The 22,805-nt window shown below is 37.9% G+C and overlaps 1 protein-coding gene across 3 annotated transcripts in view; it reads left to right on the top strand.

Moving 5' to 3' along the window:
* The window catches only part of cdh23 (cadherin-related 23), a 351,845-nt gene that overhangs the window by 261,051 nt on the left and 67,989 nt on the right, over positions 1-22,805 (top strand). For all 3 annotated transcript variants that reach the window (XM_067422478.1, XM_067422477.1, XM_067422476.1), the window contains exons 19-27: positions 1,110-1,226; positions 1,585-1,697; positions 2,881-2,988; positions 7,230-7,419; positions 8,186-8,331; positions 9,759-9,978; positions 10,069-10,221; positions 13,346-13,459; positions 15,652-15,800. In XM_067422478.1, the coding sequence (XP_067278579.1) occupies positions 1,110-1,226; positions 1,585-1,697; positions 2,881-2,988; positions 7,230-7,419; positions 8,186-8,331; positions 9,759-9,978; positions 10,069-10,221; positions 13,346-13,459; positions 15,652-15,800 (1,310 nt within the window). The remainder of the gene's footprint in view (positions 1-1,109; positions 1,227-1,584; positions 1,698-2,880; positions 2,989-7,229; positions 7,420-8,185; positions 8,332-9,758; positions 9,979-10,068; positions 10,222-13,345; positions 13,460-15,651; positions 15,801-22,805) is intronic.

Below are 22,805 nucleotides of genomic sequence, written 5' to 3'. Positions count from 1 at the left end.
GTGCACTAGTTCTGTTTCACACTAATATAATGGTTTGTGTGAATAAGAGCAGTTTTCCCAGACAGGACACATGCTTATGGTAGTTTGTTTTGTTTTTTTTCAGCTCTGACCACCCCAAATGAGTCCAAATGCTCCCCAGAAACATGCACGTTCAATAGGTTTAGTACAAATCTCTAACCATATTAGAGGTTTGCAGAGGTGGGGGACTCGAGTCACATGACTTGACTCGAGTCAGGCTTAAGTTACTCTTTTAGGACTTGACTTGCTTATGACTTGCACATGTGTAACTTACTCCCACCTCTGGATGTTTGTACTAAACCTGTTGAACGTGCAATTAATAAAGCCTAAACTGATTAATATATAGACTCCATTCAGACTTTGTTAGATTTGAGCTGATGATTTTATTAACCTCAGTTAGTGTTATGTGTTGATTCTAATGCACACCAGACATACCAAGCACTGGTGTTTTCTTTCAGGAAATGCAAATCAAGTCTATTCAGCTACCTTTTTTCTTCTGTGTTCTGCATTATTTTGGACACATTGCAAAACTCCATCAAGATATTTGTTTCTGTCTTGGCTCTTTCTTTTTTCTTTTAAATTATAGTATTTTAATTGTGTGCGGAGGGAAAAGAGACAGAGATGTTCACAATCTCATGCATTTATTCACTAAATGCCTTTATTCCACATAATAAACTAGCCTCCAATCATTAAAGGGAAATTACATTTGCTCTGCCCAGCTTTTGCTCTGGTGTGTGTGTTTCACGTGTACCGAATGCACTTCACTAAATTCTAAAAAACATGAAATCCATAACTCTGTCTCCATCAATGCACACATTAACCACTTCCTGTCTGAAGACCATTACTTACACTTTGCCTGTCTATCACCTTGTGTGTTTTTCTCTTCATACAGCTGTCTTGTCTCACACAGTCATTATTTGATGGTTTGTTTACCTCTTTTCTCTCTCTCTCTCTCTCTCTCTCTCTCTCTCTCTCTCTCTCTCTCTCTCTTTCTCTCTCTCTCTCTCTCTCTCTCTCTCTCTCTCTCTCTCTCTCTCTCTCTCTCTTTCTCTCTCTCTCTCTCTCTCTCTCTCTCTCTCTCTCTCTGTCAGGAGCAACAGTGTTGTTTGTGAATGCCACAGATCTGGACGCCTCTCGAGAATTTGGACAGGCCTCTCTCATCTATTCCCTGCAGGGCAGCTCACAGTTCAGGCTCAACACACGTTCAGGTGGGCAACGTCACACACATTCACAGCTGCACACCAACCTTCTGTTCAGGGTCTCGCTGACCCTAAAGGCCCCGATATACTTTAAGCGAAATCGAATAACTGCTGTCGTTATTTTGAACAAAATAAGGCCTAAACCAATTTTTTTGTGGGGACATTTTTTTTTGTCCCCATGAGGAAAACAGCTTTTAAATAATACTAAGTGAAATTTTTAAAAAATGTAAAAATGCTGAAAGTTTTCTATGATGGTTAGAGGATAGAATATACAGTTTGTACAGTATACAAATCATTGTCAAAATGTCCCCATAAAACATGGAAAACCAATGTGTGTGTGTGTGTGTGTGTGTGTGTGTGTGTGTAGGAGAGCTCACCACTACAGCTCTTCTGGATCGAGAGATAAAGTCCGAGTATATTCTGATCGTAAGAGCCGTGGATGGTGGGGTGGGGCCACAGCAGAAGACTGGCATCGCTACGGTAATGGCTGAGTGTTTGATCCACCTCAGAAAGATAGCATCACCTATGATTAAAACTACTTTGCTACTTGACAGAAGAATCTTTTACTGTGTCTATTCTTAAAGGGGGGGTGAAACACTCAGTTTCAGTCAATCTCATGACAATCTTGAGTACCTATAGAGTAGTATTGCATCCTTCATATCTCCGAAAAGTCTTTAGTTTTATTATATTTATAAAAAAAATATAGGCTGTACCGAGTCTTTCCGGAAAAAAATGGCTGGAGGTGTATCGTGTGGGCGGAGCTAAAGAATGACGAGCGCGCACAAAGCGGTGACGTCCTCAAGCGTGGAGAAGAAAACGTTAAAAACGTCTTATAAACCATGGCTATCAGATTCAACTAATACAGATATGATCCATAATCAGATCCGGAGGCTGAAATAAATTGAACAGGAGAAGCAAAAACAGCAGGACGTCCGTCTCTGTGGTATGTACTGTATTTAGTGGCCTGTCAACATTTGTGTGTGTTTACTCACCGTATATGATGACATGATTTGGTTTATGGACTATTGTATGCGACTAAACCTTGGCAGTAGCAAGCAAAACAGTTTCGCTGTTGTTGTGACGCTTCCCGTCATTTCTGCGTTCAAATCGGTTCAAATGCAGCGCTGCCTTCCCTGAATGCTGTGCTAAAGCGTTGAAGTCGCTTGACTTTATTCCTTTCCCATAGGAATAAAGTGGAGCACGGCGCGTCATAAGTGTTTACGGATGACTGGATCTGCAGCTGAGCGAGTGTTTATGGCCGTGCATTTGCTCTCTCGCTCTAGTCACGCGCGCACCCTACCGGAAGAGCCCGTACGGCCCATACAAGGACCTTCTTCTCTGTCGAAGTCAAGCAGACCCATACTCCAAAAAAACTCTCCGAAACTTGTGAGAAACCGGAAGGAGTATTTATGACACAGAAATACTCCATCAAACGTCCAACTTAGTTTTTGAAACTTTGTCTATGTTTAGGATGGGAATCCTAGTCTTTAACAGTGTAAAAAGCTCAGTATGCATGAAACAGCATTTCACCCCCCCTTTAAGAATTAAATGGGTGTCTTTGTTAACATAGCTGTTTCCACCATGTTTTAAAAGTAAAGTCACGTGAAGCCTTGTATTATTGTGATTTTACAGTGTTTTAAAGCATGTATATATTTCTCTGCAGGTGAACATCACTATAATGGACATAAATGATAACGCCCCCATGTGGCGAGATGAGCCTTACCAAGCAAATGTTGTGGAGATGAGTCCCATCGATACTGACGTCTTTACTGTGAGTGCACTGATCTGACCTTTATCCTCTGATCCGACTTTTCCGAAAGCTCAGATATCATTCTTTATTCAGCATATAAATTGATCCACACCTGACATGACACATCAAAAGGCGTGTTTTAAAGCTACTTTAAAAAAAATAAATCGTATTAATGAGAGAGTGCAACAAACTTATCTTTACCCAACATGCACTTAATAAACCTAAATAATTCATTTTTATTTTAGAGCAAAATTGCATGTACAGTGCATCCATTTTTTATTTTTAATAAATTTGCAAAGATTTCAAAACAAACTTTCACGTTGTCATTACAGGGTATTGTTTGTAGAATTTTGAGGAAAATAATAAATTATATCCATTTTGGAATAAGGCTGTAACAACAAAATGTGGAAAAAGTGAAGCGCTTTGAATTCTTTCCTTATGCACTGTAAATGCCATGCCGTGCATGTCACAGAGAGACATCATACACAGAGAAAAGTAGCTCTCGCTTGACTATGGATCATTCAATGTGCCTCACTTCTGGGAATCACTGATTGTAAAAATAACAAAAAAACAAAAGACCTTTATTTGTCCATCAGTTTTGAAAAGATGTTATGTATTCATGTGGACATCATTGCCTCAAACCACATTCATCCACACAGAGGAGCAGAGCCGAAGCACAACCAAAATGTTCTTCCACAAAATTCAGGCTGCATATCACACCATCTGTATAGATTAGATGAAATGACAAGATACAGAAACGGTGACTGTTTTGAAGCAGAGGTTTGATCCTAATATCATCAGGTAAAAATGTATTTAGTGCTATTGATTTATGGGTGATAATGTCTTACAGTTTCTCTCTGAGTCAAATCCCACCGTACCCAGAGGAGCAAGTTTCCATCTCCTCTCCGTCTGGAGAAAATCGGCTGGAGTTTTACAGCTGAATTCAAAGTGGGCTCTCACCTCGGTGTCCTTGGAACATTTTATGGAGCTCCTATATGCTCCTTTTATTCTATTGCTTGAAGTATGTGAAAGTCCCATCTTGAGGGGTTTTTCCTCCTTTGGTGAATGAATAAATTAGTTCATATGTTAATGTCAGTCATTCCATCTTTTAGGCTCAGATGGCACTCCAAGGGATCATTCAGAAGTAGCTAGAGGTATCTAACATCTCAAACTCCAATATGACAGACTAGTTTTAATCTATTTCCACAAGTCATGGTTTACAAGGTTATCAGTCCACCAGGAAACAACATCTTGTTTACCAGGTTCCCGGACTGCTACAGTGAGCTCATTTAAAGGTGAAGTGTGTGATTTATGTGCCACTAGTGGCACCAAACAGAACTGTTTTCATGACTAACTCATCCCATTGGATTACTGTTGTTATGTCTGGCTCTGGAACCTACACTGTTAGAAGAAAGGGTTCTTTCAACCCTTCATATAGAACCTTTTAGGGGTTTCCATCCTAGACACAAATTCCGCTATTTTTTGGTGTTGACAACCATGTCATTTTTTAAGTGAATTATCACTTTGTTGCACACTTCATTTACTGTGGTATCAGTTACTTCAGATTTAACTGCCACTAAACGTCAGTCTCAATAAGCTAGACCTTAGACTTTTGCCATAAAAAGTCTGTTGCCTTTGACCTCTTCATGAAGCGTTGCTGGACATTAAGGCATTCATTACTGTAAAGCTGCTTTGCAATAGCATGAATTGTAAAAAACGATTTAAATAGGCAAGAATTGCCAACGTTACACTCACCAGCCACTTTATTAGGTACACCTTGCTAGTACCGGGTTGGACCCCCTTTTGCTTTCAGAACTGCCTTAATTCTTCATGGCATAGATTCAACAAAGTGCTAGAAACATTCCTTAGAGACTTTGATTGATATTGACATGATATCATCACACAGTTGCTGCAGATTTGACAGCTGCACAACTATGATGCAAATCTCCCATGGACAACATGGTGTTATCCTGCTGGAAGCGGTCATCAGAAGATGTGTATGCTTTTCTCATAAAGGGATAGGCATGGTTCGACTCAGCAACAATACTGAATCCAAAATCCAAAGCGTGGCAAGAAAAATCCCCCACACCATTACACCACCACTAGCCTGAACTGCTGATTTACGGCAGGATGGGTCCATGCTTTCATGTTGTAGACCAATTTCTGTCCCCACCATCTGAATTTCGCAGCAGAAATCAAGACTCATCAGACCAGGCGGCATTTTTCCAATCTTCTGTTGTCCAATTTTGGTGAGCCTGTGTGAATTGTAGCCTCAGTTTTTCAGTTTGAGTGGCACCAGTGTGTCTTCTGCTGCTGTAGCTTGTCTGCTTCAATGTGTTGTGCATTCAGAGATGCTCTTATGCAGACCTTGTGTAACAAGTGCTTATATGAGCTACTGTCACTCTTCTATTAGCTCGACCCTGTCTGACCATTCTCTGACCTCTGGTATCTGAGGAACTGCAGCTCATTTTCTTTTTTTCTGGCCATTCTCTGTACACCCTGTGATGGCTGTGCATGAAAAGCCTGACACCAGCAACCATGGCCACATTCGAAATCACTTAAATCACCTTCCTTGGCCATTCTGATGCTTCAGCTGGTCATCTTGACCATTTCTAAATGCACTGATTGCATTGTGCTAATAAGTAGTTATTTTAACTTATGAGGACTTATGAGGTGTACCTTATTAAGTGAGCATCAGTCTTGTGAATAGTTGGTGCAACAATTTCAATCAGTTTTTGTAAATTGTACAATACATGTAGTATAAATCAGATAATCTAAACTGTGGGTGATATCTGTATGTGGCATCTGAGAAAGCGAACTAAAATTGAACCAGTATTGAATTTGAGACTGTGTTCTAGATTATGTGTTCAAGTTAAACGTGGTCAGGTCTCTAGAAACCTTGGACTCAGCTTGAAAATGTTTAGGTGTTTTATAGTGGCTCTGTCTTTGGCTAAATATTCCCCTGATTGTCCTTTAATTAACAAGCTAGGGCTGAACTTCATTAGGAGGTTCCGATGACTAATTAAAATGTAGCCCAGAGTCAAGTGCATATTTGATTACCCTGCTGGACACTGTGCAGAGAGAGAGAGAGAGAGAGAGAGAGGGGGAGAGAGAGAGAGAGAGAGAGAGAGAGAGAGAGAGAGAGAGAGAGAGAGAGAGAGAGAGAGAGAGGAATCAGAACAAAGGAAGAAATGGATAGATAATTTTAATCACAGAACAGTGGATGTAAAAACCAAATGTCTTCAAGCTTTTGACTTCCACACTCTGGTCCAGACTCCACAATCAGGCTGTTTAGCAGTCAACACATTAGTATTGCATTTGCTCATTTTGTCATTTCAGACTCCTTTTATCTGATAAGCATACAGCATATGATAATGTTCAAAAGTTTGAGGTCATTGAGGTTTTTTCTTAGTTATACTGTGTATGAAAGATTTGAAGAAGACATAAAATAATTCTAATATGCTGCTCATGAAACATTTCATATTATCATATCATGTTGAAAACAGTTTTGCTGTTTAATATTTTTGTTGGACCGTGATTAAAAAAAAAACAGATTCTATGAACAATTACATTCTTTTAACAATAGTGCTTACAACATTCATTGAATTATTTATATTTCAACTATTTGTTTTTCACACAAAGGTATGATGTGACCTCAGAAGATTATGAATACATATCCTATGGATATATGATATACGATGGTGCTTTTAAAAAAAATAATTTTTGAAGCTTGATAGCCTGTCTCTGTATGCTGTCATATGGAAAAAGCAACGAGGACTTTATTCAAAGCAGACAATTGACTCTGCATAAGCTGGGATAGGAGAAACATTTTTAACATTGCAAAATCACACACACACATCAACTTCAAAATGGTCTGTAAACACTCTACCATCCTGAATAAATGAATAAAATTCAAATCAATTAGATAAACTTTACATTAGAGCCGTGCTCTACATCACCTGTTTAAACTCCCTCTAATCAATGAAGAACACAGTCGTCTGGGCCTTCCTGTTTTAATAATTAAAGACCTACAGAACCTTTGTTCTCTAATGACCAATTAAGTGATTTTCAGTGCTTCTCCACCAGCACTGTGAATAATTGATTGGCGCTTTAAAAAAAATAACAGCCTGGGTTTTATATAGTTATGCCCCATGCATAAATCTCCCATCATGCCATTCTGTGGAGAGAGGATTGGTGTGATTAAATTTCTGCACCTCAGGACTCTGCTTTGTGGCAATTTTTTCTTCTCTTTCTCTATGCAGGTATTAGCAGTGGACCCTGATTATGGTGATAATGGGACTGTGGTCTATTCCATAAATCCAGAGAACCCCTTCTACACCATCAACCGCAACACTGGGAAGATCCGTACCAGTGGGGCGGTGCTGGACAGAGAGAGTCAAAACGCCCGGTCCGCACAGCTTATGAGGACCATCATTATCTCTACTACCGACCGTAAGCAACTTTCACCTGTCCCATAATGCCTCGCTCTCTCTCTCTCTCTCTCTGAGGCCACAATACAGGTAGTTTAGCATTCACCAACTCGCACAAGTCTTCCCATTTCTGAAGTATATAGTGTGTATATTGGGCACAGCGTGTAAACTTTGTACACACTACCATTCTAAAGTTAATAATTTAGTATTTTAAGAATTATTCACACATTAAACTCATAAAATTTAAATTCAGATTTATTAGAGCCTAAGATAATTATTTTTAAAAAACAGAACCTTTCACAAATTGAATGATACAGAATTAATAGTAATAATCAATTTAATAAAAAAATTTTGTTGTTGTTTCTTATTATTTTCTTAGACTTCCCCATTTGGAGACATTTATAAAATAAAACCGATAAAATAACTGATAACATTTTTATTTATTTAATTAATTTATTAATTGTATTAATATTAATTATTAATTTATTAATCATCTCAATATTATACTTCAGAGTATGTATTATTTAAAATGTTGATCATTGCCTAATTATATTTTACTTACCATAAGAAATAGCATGCAGTGTATACTGTGCAGTATTCACTAAGTACGTAGTAAGGTATTACTCCATACAACGCATCCATTTCTCCCTCTATTAGTTGTGTATGACAGTATAAACTGACATTTCTTTAAAGAATTCCTTCCCTCTCAGTGGAATCGAATGACTACAGAAAACTCAGATACGTTATGCCGTATGTGAGTATTCTCTTTGTTTTGCTGCCCTCCTCAGGTGGGACACCTCCACTGCGCTCTTCAGCCAGCGCTACGGTGTATGTGAACCTCTTGGACCTCAATGACAACGATCCTGCCTTTCTCAACCTCCCATTTGTTGCTGAAGTACCTGAGGGGCTTCCTATTGGATCGTCTGTGTTCAGGGTTAGCATTTGATTGGTCTACAGGGACTGAGAATACACTGATTAAATATTCAACAATCATCTCATTTAGTATGCAGTGTGGCCTGGGTTCATATCCTAATTTGATGTACATACATACATACATACATACATACATACATACATACATACATACATACATACATAAATAATAGTCAGTGATCACCAGGCATTTTCACTGTATGAAAATAAGCAGATTTGATATTTTGATAATAACTGGGAAAAAATATGTATCATGGTATCAACAAAAACATTAAAGGGTTAGTTCACCCAAAAATGAAATATCTTTCATTAATGACTCACCCCAATGTTGTTCCACACCTGTAAGACCTCCGTTCATCTTCAGAATTTCATTTTTGGGCGAACTAACCCTTTAAGCAGCACAAGTGTTTTCAATATTGATAGTAACTAGACCATTGGGACAAACTTTTATTTCGTCTTGACAAAGAATCACGCTTCCTATGATTTTTATCATATTGTTTGTAAGTCTTAGCATATCTAGCTTTCTTTTGCATTTTGCTAACATGCAAATACATTGCTAGTATGAATTAACATGTTGTAAGCAATTTTTACATGTTGCAAGCAGGAATTACCCAGATACAAAATGTTGTTAACATTTTGGAATGGCACATGGCTAGCATGTTTAACACATTGTGAACTGGGGCTGAATCCAATATCGCCCCCTAAACCCTTAATCATTATCCCTATGTTAGTCCACTAATACAGTTCACTTGAAGGAGTGAATGAAAACAAGTGAATAAATTCGGATAACCGGTGTTGAGTGTACATTGGCTGTACACTTGTTAATGCAGTGTAGTGGGATAGACCCCTATGGTTTCAGATTAACGCCCTATTTGAGGGTAGGCTATAGGGGGCGATTTCGGATTCAGCCATGATTTACTTCTGTTGTTAGCATGATTTATTGTTGCTTACATGTTTTAACACACTGTTAACATGTTTTTCTACTATGAATTTGCATGCTGCTTGCACGGTTTAAAATGAATGACCACACTTCTAGCATTAATTACTTTGTTGCTTACATGTTGTAACACATTGCTAGTATTAATTAACATTTTAACAGTTTAGAATGTTGTTAACATGAATTAACATGCTGCTAACATGAGCAACATGTTGGTAGCATGTGTTTGCACTTTGTTAACATTCATTAGCATGTTTTAACATGTTGCTAGCATTCTTTAGCATGTCGCTAGTGTGTTTTAAGATTTTGTTAGCATGTTATCACAATGTCAGCATGAATTAACATGTTGCTAGCACATTTTAGCACGTTGCTAACATGAATTAGCATGTTTGCTATCATGAATTACCTTGTACCAATTCTGGGGTCATCTTTGATTCAACGTTGACATCTAATGACGTTCTTGTAAAAACCCTGCTGGTTTCCTCTTTCAGGTGCAGGTGCAGGACCCTGATGAAGGGGACAATGGTGCGGTTACCATGGCTCTTCAAATGGGGATGCCGCGGCTGGACTTCAGGCTCAACATTACCACAGGAATCCTTTTTTCCACAATAGTGCTGGACCGTGAGCAGATTGGCCAGTATTATCTGAGGATTATTGCGTATGACGCAGGCCAGTTTCCACGAACATCCACGAGCACTCTCACTATCACAGGTATGGAGCAGGAGGACCAATCACTGTCCGGCTTTCAATGCCTTGTGTTCAAAAGCAAATGCTAAATGATGTGTCACTCTTTCTGTGCAGTTTTGGACATGAATGATGAGACGCCAACCTTCTTTCCCAGCATTTATAACTTATCGTTGGATGAGAGCGTGCCCCGTGATTATGTGGTGGTCAGGCTGAACTGCACAGACAATGACGGGGGTCTTAACGCAGAACTCAGCTATTTTATCACAGGTCAGAGTGCAGAGGGTGCAAAGAGTTTGCGCTGATAGAGCAACACTGTGGGATTTTGGCTGGGGCTGCTGTCACCAGTGTTCTGTCTTATTTATTTTCTCACTGAGCCAAACTTTTCTCTTTTGGGCGGACATTTTGGTCACCTGAGCAGAAGCATTCTTTATACCAGACCTGTACAGTGTACATAAACACACACCAAAAAGGGGTTTCATCATGCAGTTATTTTATTTTTAACTTTAATGTGCCATTTTTATTTTATTTAACCCTTGATGTAATTTAAGTGATATATTCCATTTGAAAATTTTAATTTTAATTTTATTTTACAATGCTGTTAACTGTAGAAGTCTTCTTTGCCAAGAAATACTACAAAAAATATCTCCCCAAAAATAGTTAAATTCTTTATAATAATTACAATATAATCTTTATATTATTTAATATAATGTTTTTTAATTGTTTTTGACAAACAATTAAGCAGTTACACTGAGATCAAACTTAAATGTTTTTTTAGGGCTGTCAAAATTAACGCATTAAAACGTTAAAGCAAATTCATTTTAACAGCACTAAATTTACTAACGCGTAATTAACCCAGCGCGCATTTTCAGTTTGATCCATGGCCCATAGTTGGAGAAATTGAGATCAGCCATAGATGTAAAGGATGCAGCAGCAAACATTAATAGGGAAAGAAAAGGGTTAACAATAATATTACTCTGAAACAAGTGCAGTTACAGCCTACATAAGCTAGCATATTTTCTGCTTAACCTTTTTTATTAGACTCCGGGTAGAAAGAAAAGTGCGTTTTTTTCACTGAGCACATTCTCTGCAGTATACACACTATATTCCAGCTCTTAAAGGGGCCACACTATATTCCAGCTCTTAAAGGGGCCACACTATATTCCAGCTCTTAAAGAGGCCGCATTATATTCCTAATCGTGGAATAAGGACCTCCTCCAGTATGGTGCGGTTCTGGTGCGCTCACAGGTCCGCATGACAGCTTTCACATTAACAATTTTTCATACGAACTGTTAGGGCTGTGTTGGAAAAATCGATTTACCAATTCTGAATCGATTTTCATATTAATTTCTAAAGAACGATCCGTAACTCAGAGGATCGATTTAATAATAGGCGTACATTTTCCCCGTGAATTTTAATTTGCCGCGTCATTGAATTCACGCATGCACGCGAGGTGGAAGGACATTAAAACAACGAACATGGCAGCTTTGAAAACTCCAGAACCGCCGCGGACAGAGAATACTAGAGTAGATAAACCAACTCAAGCTGAAGCTCTCGTCACTATACCACCGCGGCCGTGCTGAAGAAGCGCAGCTTGAAATTTGAATCGAAACCCAGCCCTGCGAACTGTGCTCTGTTCTGAATTAAACTGCCAGTGTAACAAAAAATTCCTTAATTTATATTCTTAAAATGAGAGATCACTGCTAATTCTGAATTTTTTAAGCTTAGGCTTAAGAGACATGATCTAGTTCTTTGAAAAACAGTTCTTTGATTAGAGTATTAAAAACTTGAAGCATATTAATTTAAGGTACATTTAGAACTGATAAAAATGTGTGATTAAATTGCGATTAATCACGAGTTAACTCATGACACTGCGATTAATCACGATTAAATGTTTTAATCGATTGGCAGCCCTAGTTTTTTATTGCTTATAGAATTTCCAAAATTTTCTATATCAGGTTTTTTTTCTTTTCTTTTTTAATAGCAAGGATCACTAAACAATCCCCTTGTGAGATCAATTCTTTAGTAGGCTTACAATATAATAAAATCATAACAAACAGCCTATAATGTACCGGAGTCTAATATTGTAGGTAATATAAAAAATAATTTAACAATTTAAACTGATGCATTATGTCGGTTTAAAAAAATGCTTCAATTTGTTAAAAACCTGAAGCAAATAAAGAGTAATTAAATAGATCTAATAGCTAAATATGTTCAAGGGAAGATGTAAACTCTTGTAGTTATCTAAACATCCCCGAAACCCAAACCACACACACACATCTATTAAAACTGATGTGTGTCACTGAGATGTTTAGAATTTGCACGCTATACTTGTGGGTGTGTAACTGTAAATCTTTTGTTACTGTGCTGTGCCTATCATCTGTTATTTCCACCACTTAATCAAGCCACTCTTGTGTTTCATGTTGTCTCTCATATTGAGAGATCTGGACCGCAAACTTGACTCACTGTTGTTCACATGCGACATCATTCGCTCTATGAAACCTGTAAACCGCATTCGCCGGTTTGAACACTATAGCGATACTAACTATGGCGGTTGAACAGAGCACTGCAATTATTTCTCATTTAAACTACAATCAAATTGATTTCTCCATTTATTTCGCGTCTGCACGTCATTTTATTCTTTCTGCGCGACCGTTGCATCATTGCACGCGCGCAGCTTAGAGGAAACATTGCCAGTGGCCCGCCATGACTCAAAAGTTACACAAAGTCAATCCAAAGGGAGTCTTTATATCAGTGCACTGTTTCTGAAACTCCCTGAAATGCCTCTATAGTAGTCTATATATAGTAGTAGTTTATTTAAATAATCCAAGGCATAAGATAAATTAAAGGAAGAGGCCTCTTGAGTGGCGTTTATACTGTGTTGAAATTCGCTGTTATGGTAGTGTGTGTGACATTTCCGAAATCAATCACATCAATCACAACACACTGGTCCAGCTGACCAATCAGAGCACATTGCACTTTTCAGAAGGATGGGCTTTCATAGAGACTGGGAATAGATATTTATAGAATATTAAGGAATAGAATATTAATATTTTTTGTTGATGTTTTAAAAAAAAAAAAAATCTTTTGTACTAGACCCGACAAAATCAATACTCTGTTAAAGGGCAGATGTCCTCTATAAAAAATATATATGATTAAATATACGATTAAAATGTGATTATATTATTGTCAAATTGTGTATTTCATGCTTATTGGAAGATTATCACATCATTATTTTGTTAGTAACAATGCTAATGCCATCTCAGTTGAAATCCATTGTGTATTAGTATGACAACACAGGAACACATTCCAAATCAGTCAAAGGCAGCACACTAGGGTTTGGGACAGAGCCATGACTTGTGATTTCTCAGCTTGTGTTTATGTGTCCCAATAGAAGGGAACCAAGATGGAAAGTTTAGCGTGGGCTTCCGGACCGGTGTGGTACGAACCGTGGTGGGTCTGGACCGTGAGACTCAGGCCTCGTACAGGCTAGTGATTGAAGCGATTGGTGAGTTTCATATAGTTCTTAAAATGTTAGTTCACCAAAAAATAAAAATTCTATCATTAATTACTCACCCTCATGTCTTTTGTTTATCTCTAGAACACAATTTAAGATTTTATTTTTTAATAAATCGTATATTCTGTCCCTCCTGCTGCTACACAACTACCACTTTGACATTTCAAAAAGTTCATAAAGAGATCGTAAATGTAGACATGATCGCTCAGAATGAACCTCATTGGTTCTTGCAGAAGCTCAATCATGCTGCGTAACATGAGAATGAACCTCATTGGTTCTTGAGAAAGCTCAAACGTGCTGCGTAACATGAGAATGAATCTCATTGGTTCTTACGGAAGCTCAAACGTGCTGCGTAACATGAGAATGAATCTCATTGGTTCTTGAGAAAGTTCAAACATGCTGTGCAACACAGGAATAAATCTCATTGGTTCTCACACATCAAGTTCAATATGCTTGAGCTTCCGTTTACCACAACTGATGTGTGTTGATGAATGTGCAGCTAACCACTTTGACACTTTCATAATAATAATAATAATAATAATAATGCGTTCGATTTATATAGCGCTTTTCAAGGCACTCAAAGCGCTTTACATTGAAGGGGGGAATCTCCTCAACCACCACCAATGTGCAGCATCCACCTGGATGATGCGACGGCAGAACGCTCACCACACACCAGCTTATGGTGGAGAGGAGACCAAGTGATGAAGCCAATCAAGAGAGGGGGATTATTAGGAGGCCATGATGGACAGAAGCCAATGGGCAAATTAGGCCAGGATGCCGGGGTACACCCTACTCTTTTTCCGAAAGACATCCTGGGATTTTTAATGACCACGGAGAGTCGGGACCTCGGTTTAACGTCTCATCCGAAAGACGGTGCTCTTTGTCAGTATAGTGTCCCCATCACTATACTGGGGTGTTAGGACCCACACAGACCACAGGGTGAGCGCCCCCTGCTGGCCTCACTAACACCTCTTCCAGCAGCTACCTGGTTTTCAAAGTTGGCCTCCCATCCAGGTACTGACCAGGCTCAGCCCTGCTTAGCTTCAGTGGGAAACCAGTCTTGGGCTACAGGGTGATATGGCTGCTGGTTATAAAGAGATCATAAAAAGCCTAATTTGAATCTGTTCACCATATAAAGCGATCAAGTCTCTTTCTGTTTCAGAGGGACAGAAAGCTCTCAGATCTTATCTGAAATATATTAATTTGTGTTCCGAAGATGAGCAAAAGTCTTACGGGTTTTGACATCAAGGTGAGTAATTAATGACAGCATTTTTAGGTGAACTATCCCTTTAAATCAACTGGTATGCATGTGTGCATGCAAATGTGGTATGATCTTTTGCAGTTTCCTGCTTAAATGACTTTGAAAAGAGCGATGAATACTGTGGTTTCCTGTTTGAGTGCTGCAGCTCTCAGAAATATGCCAGATGTTCTAATACAAGTTTTAATGAGCTTCTATGAAAATATGCTACCCACTTTTTTCCAATACTGAAAAATTCTTATCTGATCAAATTAAATGAAACATAGTTTTCTTTCAGGCACAAACACTCAACTCAACATGCAAGTCATTTTACATTAAAAATTATATATATTCCAAAATAATAACTACAGTGTGTGCATAATTATTATGCAAATGTTATATATATGTGTGTGTGTATATATTTTTTTATATAATTACACATATATCAATACATTTTACACCAATATCAGTAACTGGTAAGTAAAAACTGCTAAGGTTTGTCTTTTGTATGTGTTGCAGGCCATTTTTAGCACAGTTATGTTGCTGTTGCTTGGCACAATTAATGGTTATTTAAAAATGACTAGTATTACCATGCAACACTACTGAAGATATGAGTCAGAAGGGCTGTATAGTGGCAGTGTTTTTATGTTGCTATCAGGCTTCCCATGGTCATGGAAAACCTGGAACTGTTAGCTAATATGTGAATTAGAATCCATATAATATGAAGGAGAAACAATAAAACATAAATTATATTATTTTGTTTGAAGTATGCTTTGTTTAAAAGTTCATCTCTTCTTTTATTCAGTCTCTGTAAAAATCCTTATTCAATAAGAAATAGAAATTGTTCATTTTTTTTGTACTGAGGTAAGTACAAATACATTTGTACTTAAATGTATTTGTACATTTCCTAGCCGTATTGTTCAGACTGTTGATGGCTTTCCTGTAGATAACGGTCCAGCGGGGAGTCGGAGGACAGGCACAGCTACAGTATATGTGGAGGTGCTGGACGTCAATGACAACAGGCCTATATTCCTACAGAACAGCTATGAGACCAGCGTCCTGGAGAACATATCAAGAGGAACTAGTATATTACAGGTACACGTGCACATTCACAATTCACTATTTCATATGAAAACTATATAAAATCAACAACAACAAAAAATTCACACTATTAGTATAAAGTAGCACATGGGATTTAGAATTGGTTACGTACATTATTTTTGTTTGTTTGTAACCATGGCAGCATAACCATGTCATGTCAGTGGTTTTCTGTGCTGTCATGTTCCAGTGTGGTGGTAACGTTAACCATGACCATTTACACTTTGAGATTCTTCGGAATGAAAAGTGTTTTAAATATAAAATCTATTTTTATTATTATTATTTATAGACTGGTAACAGTTTTCATTATAGACCTTATTCAGAGCAGCGCCATGACAAGTATGAAAGCAAAGCTAAATCAAATTAAAAAATATGATGAATTGAACTGTTATTAAAGCTCTGTTTGGGGAATAATCCATGTTTAATATGCAAAGCTTTGAGTTTGCTGTTATTGAATAAAATAGCATCCCACTGGCACAACAATAGTGGTTTGAACAAACCTATAATTTGAACTTAAAAATGTATCAAAAAGTCACAATTAGTTTAAGATAGCACAAGCACTCGTATTTACTTTTAAAGCAAAACAATGATAAAACAATAGATATCCTATATGATTCAGTAGTATAAAGTGAGCATAATTGGTTTGCTGTTTTTTAGTTATTTTTTTATGCGATGACATTTAGATATTTTTAAGTGTGAGGAAAAAAATTCCACTGGGCCACTGTACACATAAACATGCGTGCAAATAAATGTGAAAGTCCTCCAAATAAATAGTGATGATGTTAATGCCCTGTCTTAAATGGCCACCATTTCTCAGAATAGCTTCTGGTTTGTGCTGGTTGGTCAGAATTTGATGTTGGAAATGTTCAGCTCTTAATTAAGTTGCAGCCACTGTGTGGCTGAATTGTTGAGTCACATCTTGTTTCGATTGAGGCTAATGGTGAATGAAATAAGTTGGCTTCCTGTACACAGCCTGATTTCTTTTAGTACTGATAGCAGAGGACGCAGGATCGTGATTGTGTATAAGTACGTATCTAGCTCTTTTCCAAAACCTAGTGAGCTGACTACCTAGACAGCATTTTAAGGGATCATAGGCACACTCCAGCTGCAAATAGTCTTCCCATAAAGTTTCAATACAAATGGATGGCATTATTACACATGGACCAGACAAAGACAACATGGATACTGACTGTTTCAAATTCTGATTCAGCATCAAATCTCATAAAATGAACAAAATTGTTTTAAATACTTTTAGTTTTAGTTTGTTAATAATAATGCTGGCAACATCATATGCATCCCTCAAGGGGAAATGTATTTTAAAATACTAAATGTCAATTCTAAATATACATTTCATTCAGTTCCTGAAAGTTTTGATAAAAACAGTTAAATCTAAATAAAACTAATTGTGTCTAATATTTGTGTTATGCATTTTTATGCTTATTAGCAAAAATGTTTGAATCAGTTTTGAGTCTAGTTTCCTTTAGCTGGGGTTGCTCCCTATGAAGGGCACTTAGAAGGAATCAGTCACTTAGAAGGCAGCCGCCTATGTAGGCAGTAGACCGCATGGCGACTCGCTAGGTTTTCCAAAAGAGCTCAAATCTCAGTGGCATACTGCAGCAGAGACGGTATAGTAATATAAGTGTGGGAGTCGTTTGTCTTTGACTCTGCGGGCGGCATTGACCCTGATTGCTTCCTGCTCTGGGCTACGCATGGTTGAATGGGTCTTCTGAACGCTGGTGTGGAGGAGAACGACTGCCTCATCGAGCCCAAGCGCTTCCAGAGCTTTAGCTGGGGCTCGCTGGACAGAGCCTGCCCGTGTGCGAGAGCGTCCCCCGGGCCGCAGTCCCCATCCACACCCCAGGACCCTCCCGGAGAGCAGCCCACCGCCAGAAAGATCACACAGCCCCCGAACAGAACAAAGAGACACACGATGATGATGATGGTCGGGAGGGGATGTTGAAGATCCAGAGGTGAAGATGTTGGGGAGATGGGAAGTGAGAGATTAGAAAGGGACAGATTGAAGGGAACATCCATTTTGGTGCTGGATCTGTAGAGAAGCAAAACAGGAAGAGTTCAATCGGAGTCAAGTGGAGTGTGCTTATAGTGAAGATGTAGGTGTTTTTGTGACATTCTTGGTTCAAGCTTGTGCAAAAGTGTGATTGTGTGCTTGTGCGAGACGCATGCAAGGTTCCAGGATGTGGTTAACAGGTGTGTGTGTGTGTGTGTGTGTGTACCCTTGAAAAGAAAGAATCTCTAATATCTTTTCATTTTTTGCCTTAGGCAGCAATATGCCAATCAAGTGGACACTTTTTTAAAACTAAAGTCTGAAGCATGTACACAACAAGTGAGTGAAAACAAGTGTTTTGAGTTTATATGGGTCAACATGGTCTGAGATGTGTCTCAAAGCAGTGCATTACACAACTTGTGTGTATTATTCTGTGTGTGTTGGGGGGGGGGGGGGGGTATGGTCTTCTAGTATGGAGAAATAACTAATCATAGTAATCTCACATGTGAGTTTTTATTTGCCAAGGTAATCTGCAATCAGAAATCTGAGATTTATGAAGCTCATGATCTCATTTCCTAAGCTCTGTACTTATTATTGTGTCTCACCATTTGTCTCATTTGCATCTAATTTATTTATCTTAAGTAGTGTTGTTATTGTTAAATTAAATTAAAATACTTGAAGGAATGCTGAAATAAAAAAATTAGTTTAACAACAAACTTAAATTTGAAATGTTACACTAACTGAAGTAAAATGACCAAAACTGAAATGTTATAGCTAAATTGAAATATTTTATTTAAAAAAAGCTAATCAAAATTACAACAAAATACTAAAACATGAACTAAAATCAACATAAAAAAATAAAAGCTAAATGAAAATATGAATGTTATATAAAATAATGCTTAAAACTGCTCCTTTTTATTTTTTTTTATTTTTTAGAAAAAACGTAAGACCATACTCAAATGAATCGGGTGTAGAAGTCTAGTGAGCAATAAAAGAGCAACATCTGAGTACATTTTCCTCTAGGTAAGCACAGTGGTGGTTTGTGGTGGCATGACTGAACACCTACAATAAACGCACCTTATCATCATCACCATCTAGCATCTCTACATACGGCACTCACAGTGCTTCTCTCTGCAAGACTAGCAAAATGACTGAGCGATTTCTGTAACGAAATGCCAAGAAAGTAGGGATGTCACAATACTCAATATAATATTGAACCGTTCAATACGCGCTGGTGAATTGCATTTTTTTTCTTCAGTTTTGCATTTAATTAATTATTTCCATTTCCCTCCGTTTGAAATATTCCTCAGTTTATTTTGACTCTTTTTGAGTGTGCCTGTGAGTCTACGCGTTGATTTGAGCAAATATACAATCATGCACTAAAGTTAGGGGGTGTTAGCCGCGTTTTAAAGCCTCTCCGGTTAAACATTTCATATGCATGCACGCGAATAAAATGTTTTACCGGTAAGGCACGGACTGTTCAATGCATGCACTGTTTTGCATTGAGTACGCGCACTAAACGTCTGTCAAACACACGTGATTACTGGACAGTCTTACTATGCTAATACTGTCAAATACACACAAGGTTAACATATAAACACAGTCGGTTATGTCTGAAAGGAAAGTAAAATTGCGTGCGTCTATATATGAGATGTGAGCAGCCGGTCTTTAATTGAAAGCAGCAGCCTATAGTGAACCAGTTGTCCATAAAGGGATAGTTCACCTCTAAAATGATGTTAAAGCTACACTGTGATATTTTCCCCCATCTAGCGGTGAAAAGGTATATGACCATCCAGAGAATAATAGTTTCATGTTCCTCTCAATTCTGATTTTGTTTTAACTCCTACAGTGGCCGATTTAGTCTAAGATTAACATGGCAATCCCCCTCTTCACATTCAACACGGTGCCATTGAGTGTTAAAACGCGAAAGGCGTAGCTTGAATTTAGGGGTATGTCCCTCTTTGGCTAACGTACTTTCAAGATGGAGGGCCAACATGGCGACCGGCATTCGAACCCCTCACCCGTATGTATTTTCAATGGCATATTATGAACTTACGAGAATACTTTATTACTTGAAAGAGGTAAATATACATTAATGAGCACATATATTTTTGAAAGAACTAAGTGTTTTTAGCTAAGAATAAACTAAAAAAGTTACACAGTGTAGCTTTAATAAAAAAAAGACCTTTTAATAAACGTTGTATATTGAAGTCTATGTAGTTTTAATTTAACCCTACATTTATTCATTCAATTTCATACTTGAATGCTACTGTACATCTCTGAGCTCCCACTGTAAATCTTTTTATATATATTTATTTTATATTATACAAAACACTGGGAATGTGTACAAGGCAAAGTTTTTGAGGTAACATTTCAAGTCTTTTAAGTAAAATAAAGAAAGTTTTATTGCAATAAAAACATTTTCTCCTTAACCTTTTTCTGTTCCTGTCACCTAAGAATAGAATAGCAAAAAAAAAAAAAAAAAAAAAAACGAAAAATCGAACTGAACCGAAAAACCGTGGTTAAAAACCGAGGTATGTATTGAACCGTGGACTAACTGTATTGTTGCATCCCTACAAGAAAGGTCAACGTATAGTAAATTTATATTGATTACAGATTAGCAAGTCTCTTACTCATTTAAAAACACACACACACAGCCTGGGGTGGATTAAGGTCTACACCAAGTCTGCAGTATCTCTCTCAGATACTGAAGCTCTCGCGCCTCGATCGCCCCCCGGTGACCGGTCCCAGTATAGTCGCCCTACTGTGTTTTCTAATAGACGCAAGGCAAACTAAACAATAAAATTACAGTTCAAAGATTTTTTCCCCAAAGTGAGTTTATGTCATTGAAGGCAGTTATCATCACGATGATTTCATTTCAAGTGTGCGTTTTTAAAATAAGTCTAGTTTTTAGTTAGTTATTTGATGCTATAAAAACGTGTGACGTCATGATTGACAACTCGACGTCTTCTCTGAGTGAAGTTGTCACTGAGGCACTAACAGACTTTTTTCTGAATTTTTGGGAGCAGATTGGAGCTTTAGCTTTAATTTCTACATTTCCATAACTGTTTATTTCACACCAACATAATTAATTTTTCTGCATCTGCGAGAGTGTGGGCGGGCTTCTGATTTCGCGACTGTACTTCCTGCTCTACTTCCTGCTCTCTACTGCGCAACTGTGGTCCCGAAATCGCTACTGCATAGACTCGGTCCCAAGATGTCCGCGGCGTGCAGGCCGCCTGAAATCTTCAGATCTGGCAAGCGGAAACGGACGATGTCGAGTCGCCCATATTTTTTTACGGTCTATGGTCTACACAGTTCCCTAGGCTCAGGGATTTCTAGGACCCCCTAGAAAACCCTCTACAAACATGAGCATGACTCAAATGTTATCACTAATAATCATCATAAATATTAGTGATTAAATAAATATCACGAATAATGGCTATTTAAGTTGGGTGATTCGATTTTTGATGGATTTAGTTTTTTTAAATGGGGTGGCACAGAGGGGACCAAGATCCAGTCGGAGGGACCAGGAGATACAGAAATGTATAAGGGGATTTTACTGTAATAAAGATTTACTTCTAAATTATGCACCATTTATTATCTGTATTATCATGATGTAACCACTAGATGACTGTTTAGCCCTATATATAAATATATAAAAATGTTCTCCCTAATTCTCCCTAGTTTCTGGCAGCATTGTTTTCAGACATAATAATTTACTTGTATTATGTTTTGCATTTAGATATACGGTCGTGGTAAGAATTATTTGCACCCCTGGTAAATATAATCATGAACATAGCTGTAAAAATAAATCTGCATTGTTTATCCTTATGATCTATCGTTCAAAAAATACTAACTTTTTGTTGAAGTAGAAGAATGGAAAATCCCATCATGAAATAAATGTTTTTCTCCAAAACTTATTGGCCACAATTATGAGCACCCCTTGAATTTTTATGAGTAAAATATCTCATAAAATATATTCCCATTATATTTAATTTTTTTAGCACCCCAGGGTTTTCCTGGTCCTACCAGACTCTTGTACATTTCATTTGTACAGAGAGTCTGACCACTCTCCATTGACAGGCGTTAACTTCCTTGAAGGCGGGTACTAGTTTTGTAGTACTCGAGATCTACTTTTTAAAGGTCTTGGTCTCGTCTCGGAAATGACCGCGAGACTCGGTCTCGGGCGAAGATGACTCAGGATTTTATCTTAAGATCGGTCAAGACCACAGCTGAGTGCATATAAAGAGCAGAGAACTTTACCCCACGCTCTCTCTCTCTCTCTCTGTCTTCAAAATAAACACCGTCTTAGCTCTTTCTCATATTTCACATATTAATCAAAATCAAAAGTTCTGAAGACCGAATCCATGTTGAACGTTATGCATTTGGACAATTGTTTTCCTTGAATTACCGCTCGGTGTGAATTGTGCTCAAAAAACGTTGATCTTCTCTGACCAGCAGCTGACATAAATCATACTTTAAATAAATTGGAAACTAATTCTATCCAGTTATGAAGTGTTTTCTGTGTGACAAATTTTCAGTGATGTTCAAACAGCTGTGATTCACACACAACGGGTTTGCTAATGTCAGAGGATTTACACATTCAAATTAGTACTGTTGAATCTTTCTATGGTCGACTAATAGTCGAATCACCTATGTGTGTGTGTGAGTGGGTTGGGAGGCGGACAACACTAGTCAGCAGAAGGGTAAAACTATTTTTATTTTCCTTTACACACTGCACACAAATATATAAAAGAACATTTTGATAAACAAACCTAAAAAAATACCTGCCTAGATAGGATAAAAACACTTGAGTGCGTTTACATGCACTTTCTTAAGCCGATTGTGCCCAGTGCCGTTTCTAGGCATAGGCAAACTAGGCGGTCGCCTAGGGCGCCAACAGCTGGGGGGCGCCAGTGATCCCCCGCCCCAACAAGATTTTTTAGTTATTTCATATATATTTTATTATTAATATTTCGTACTTTTGCTATTTC

This window comes from Pseudorasbora parva, chromosome 17 (assembly GCF_024679245.1).
Source record: "Pseudorasbora parva isolate DD20220531a chromosome 17, ASM2467924v1, whole genome shotgun sequence".
Lineage (NCBI taxonomy): Eukaryota > Metazoa > Chordata > Actinopteri > Cypriniformes > Gobionidae > Pseudorasbora > Pseudorasbora parva.
The sequence above is the reverse complement of the archived record's forward strand: the minus strand, read 5'-3'. Positions and strand labels throughout refer to the sequence as shown.